Genomic DNA, 2,117 nt, shown 5'->3' on the forward strand with positions numbered 1-2,117 from the left:
GTCTGTGGGGATGTATGAATGGGTGTGAATGACTGGGATATAGGTGTGTGCGTGACTGAGCCTGTGTCATGTGCGCATGTGGTGCAGGACATACCTTTTGCCATATTAGGTACCATTACATGTATAACACAGATAACAATTTATTTTAAATGGCAGAAAAAGTACAGAAAAATGTTCAGCAAAAATGTACATAATAAAGAACATTTTTCTGCTCTTGATGAAACATTTGTATTCACTTTTAATTTCTCCCATTTAAAAGAAAATGAATGGGTTTTTCAGTTATAAATGGCAAATAAATATGGCACTGTCTACCAGCCACTGGGAGCAAGATGCCTGCTGTTTGTAAACGTTGGAGGGAGAATATTCAAATGAAGAGTTAACTTAAACGTAAAAGCATTCAGAAATATCATTTTGTTCTCATGCTGAGTTAAGAATCTGTTATTTAAGAGTTAAATACCTCAGTGCTTTAATTCTCAACCTCTGTGACCCACATGCGTCATAAATCTGAGTGAATCACTGCTGACAGCCTTCCCTTACCTTTGAATGGAAAATGAAACACCAACACTTATTTATTGCAGTTCTTAGTTAAAAATCGATTCAAGGCTGGGAGCTACTATGAAGGTTTGTGTTAGCTCACGATCAACTGGTTGGAGACACCTGTTCCATACAAATGAACAGATTCTGTTTTTTTTTTGGATTAGCTGTCAATTCTCTACATGTGTTTTTATTAATTTCACTTATTATCAGTTGTTGCTCCAGAAATATCACTTGAATATAGTATGTGGACCTCTCAGTTTGCTAAACAAGTGCTTCAAGGCATCAAGCACCTCTTTGTTCCTGAGGCTGTATATGAAGGGATTCAGCAATGGGGTCATGATAGAGTAAAACACAGTGATCACTTTGTCCCACTCCGCAGAGTGACGTGAGGTGGGCCGGACGTAGGCCGTCATGACTGATCCATAGAAGAGAATGACAACTGTCAAGTGAGAAGCACAGGTGGAGACAGTCTTTCCCATGTTGGAGGTGCGATGGTGCTTGAAGATGGTAGAAAGGATGAAGCCGTAGGATACCACAGTGAGCATGAATGTGAATGCGAGTATAGCTGAAGTAATGATGTAGCAGGATAACTGTGCTACTTGGGCTGGCCCACAGGACAACTCTCCAAGTGGCACTGGATCACAGATAAAATGGTTGATAACATTGGGGCCGCAGAAGGGCAACCTAGAGATCAAAATGGCAGGAGTCACGAAGGATGTAAAACCAGATGCCCAGCATATGACTGCAAGACTGATGCACATATTAGGAGTCATTATGGTTGAGTAGTTCAGTGGCTTACAGATGGCCAGGTAGCGGTCAAAACCCATTGTGGTTAATAGAAAGCACTCAGTGGCACCTAGAGAGAAGAAGAAGTAAAATTGGACAAAACAGCCTATGAAGGAGATGGCCTTCCTCTCTGCCAGAAAGTCCAGTAACATATTTGGGACAGTGGAGGTGGTGTACCAGATCTCAAGGAAGGAGAAGTTAGCTAGGAAGTAGTACATGGGCATGTGGAGACGAGTCTCTGCAATGGCGACTGCAATGATGAGGATATTTCCTGTGATGGTCAAGGCATATATAATGAGAAAACATACAAACAGTACAATTTGAAATTCTGGTTGTGTGGGAAATCCTAAGAGGATGAATTCTACAACACTGGTTTGATTGACAGCATCCTTGATCTCCATGAATGAGCTGCAGAATAAGGAAGACACAACTGTAGGATGATTGTCCGATGGTAGCTTGAAACAAAGAGAACAGGAAAGTTCAATATAGCAGGCAAATTGATTTTTGCCAATAGGTACTCATAGGGTAAAAACATACTTTGTTTCCCACAACCAAAGCAACACAATAAATACATTTCCATCTAATGTCACATATTTTCAAAAATAGTTATTTGCACAATAGAGATTGGGGAACTGTGTTGGAGGAAAAACTGGAGGGGTAGGAATATTCCTGAAGAATAATTTATATTCAAACTTCTTTTGTAAAATCACATTAATGTGAGACGTTGGCCTGGTATATGCTGTCCACTAGTTATTGTGGGCACCTTGTACCAGTCCAAACATCCCTTATTGATG

At 40.4% G+C, this 2,117-nt stretch overlaps 1 protein-coding gene across 1 annotated transcript; it reads right to left on the reverse strand.

Annotated features, from left to right (window-relative positions):
• Positions 1-764: 764 nt before the first annotated feature.
• LOC146830181 (olfactory receptor 6N1-like) lies at positions 765-1,724 on the reverse strand. The gene has a single exon (XM_085603694.1). It carries the CDS (start codon positions 1,722-1,724, stop codon positions 765-767), a length of 960 nt encoding a protein of 319 aa, XP_085459820.1.
• Between the last annotated feature and the right edge of the window lie 393 nt (positions 1,725-2,117).

This window comes from Triturus cristatus, chromosome 5_1 (assembly GCF_964204655.1).
Source record: "Triturus cristatus chromosome 5_1, aTriCri1.1, whole genome shotgun sequence".
Taxonomy (NCBI): domain Eukaryota; kingdom Metazoa; phylum Chordata; class Amphibia; order Caudata; family Salamandridae; genus Triturus; species Triturus cristatus.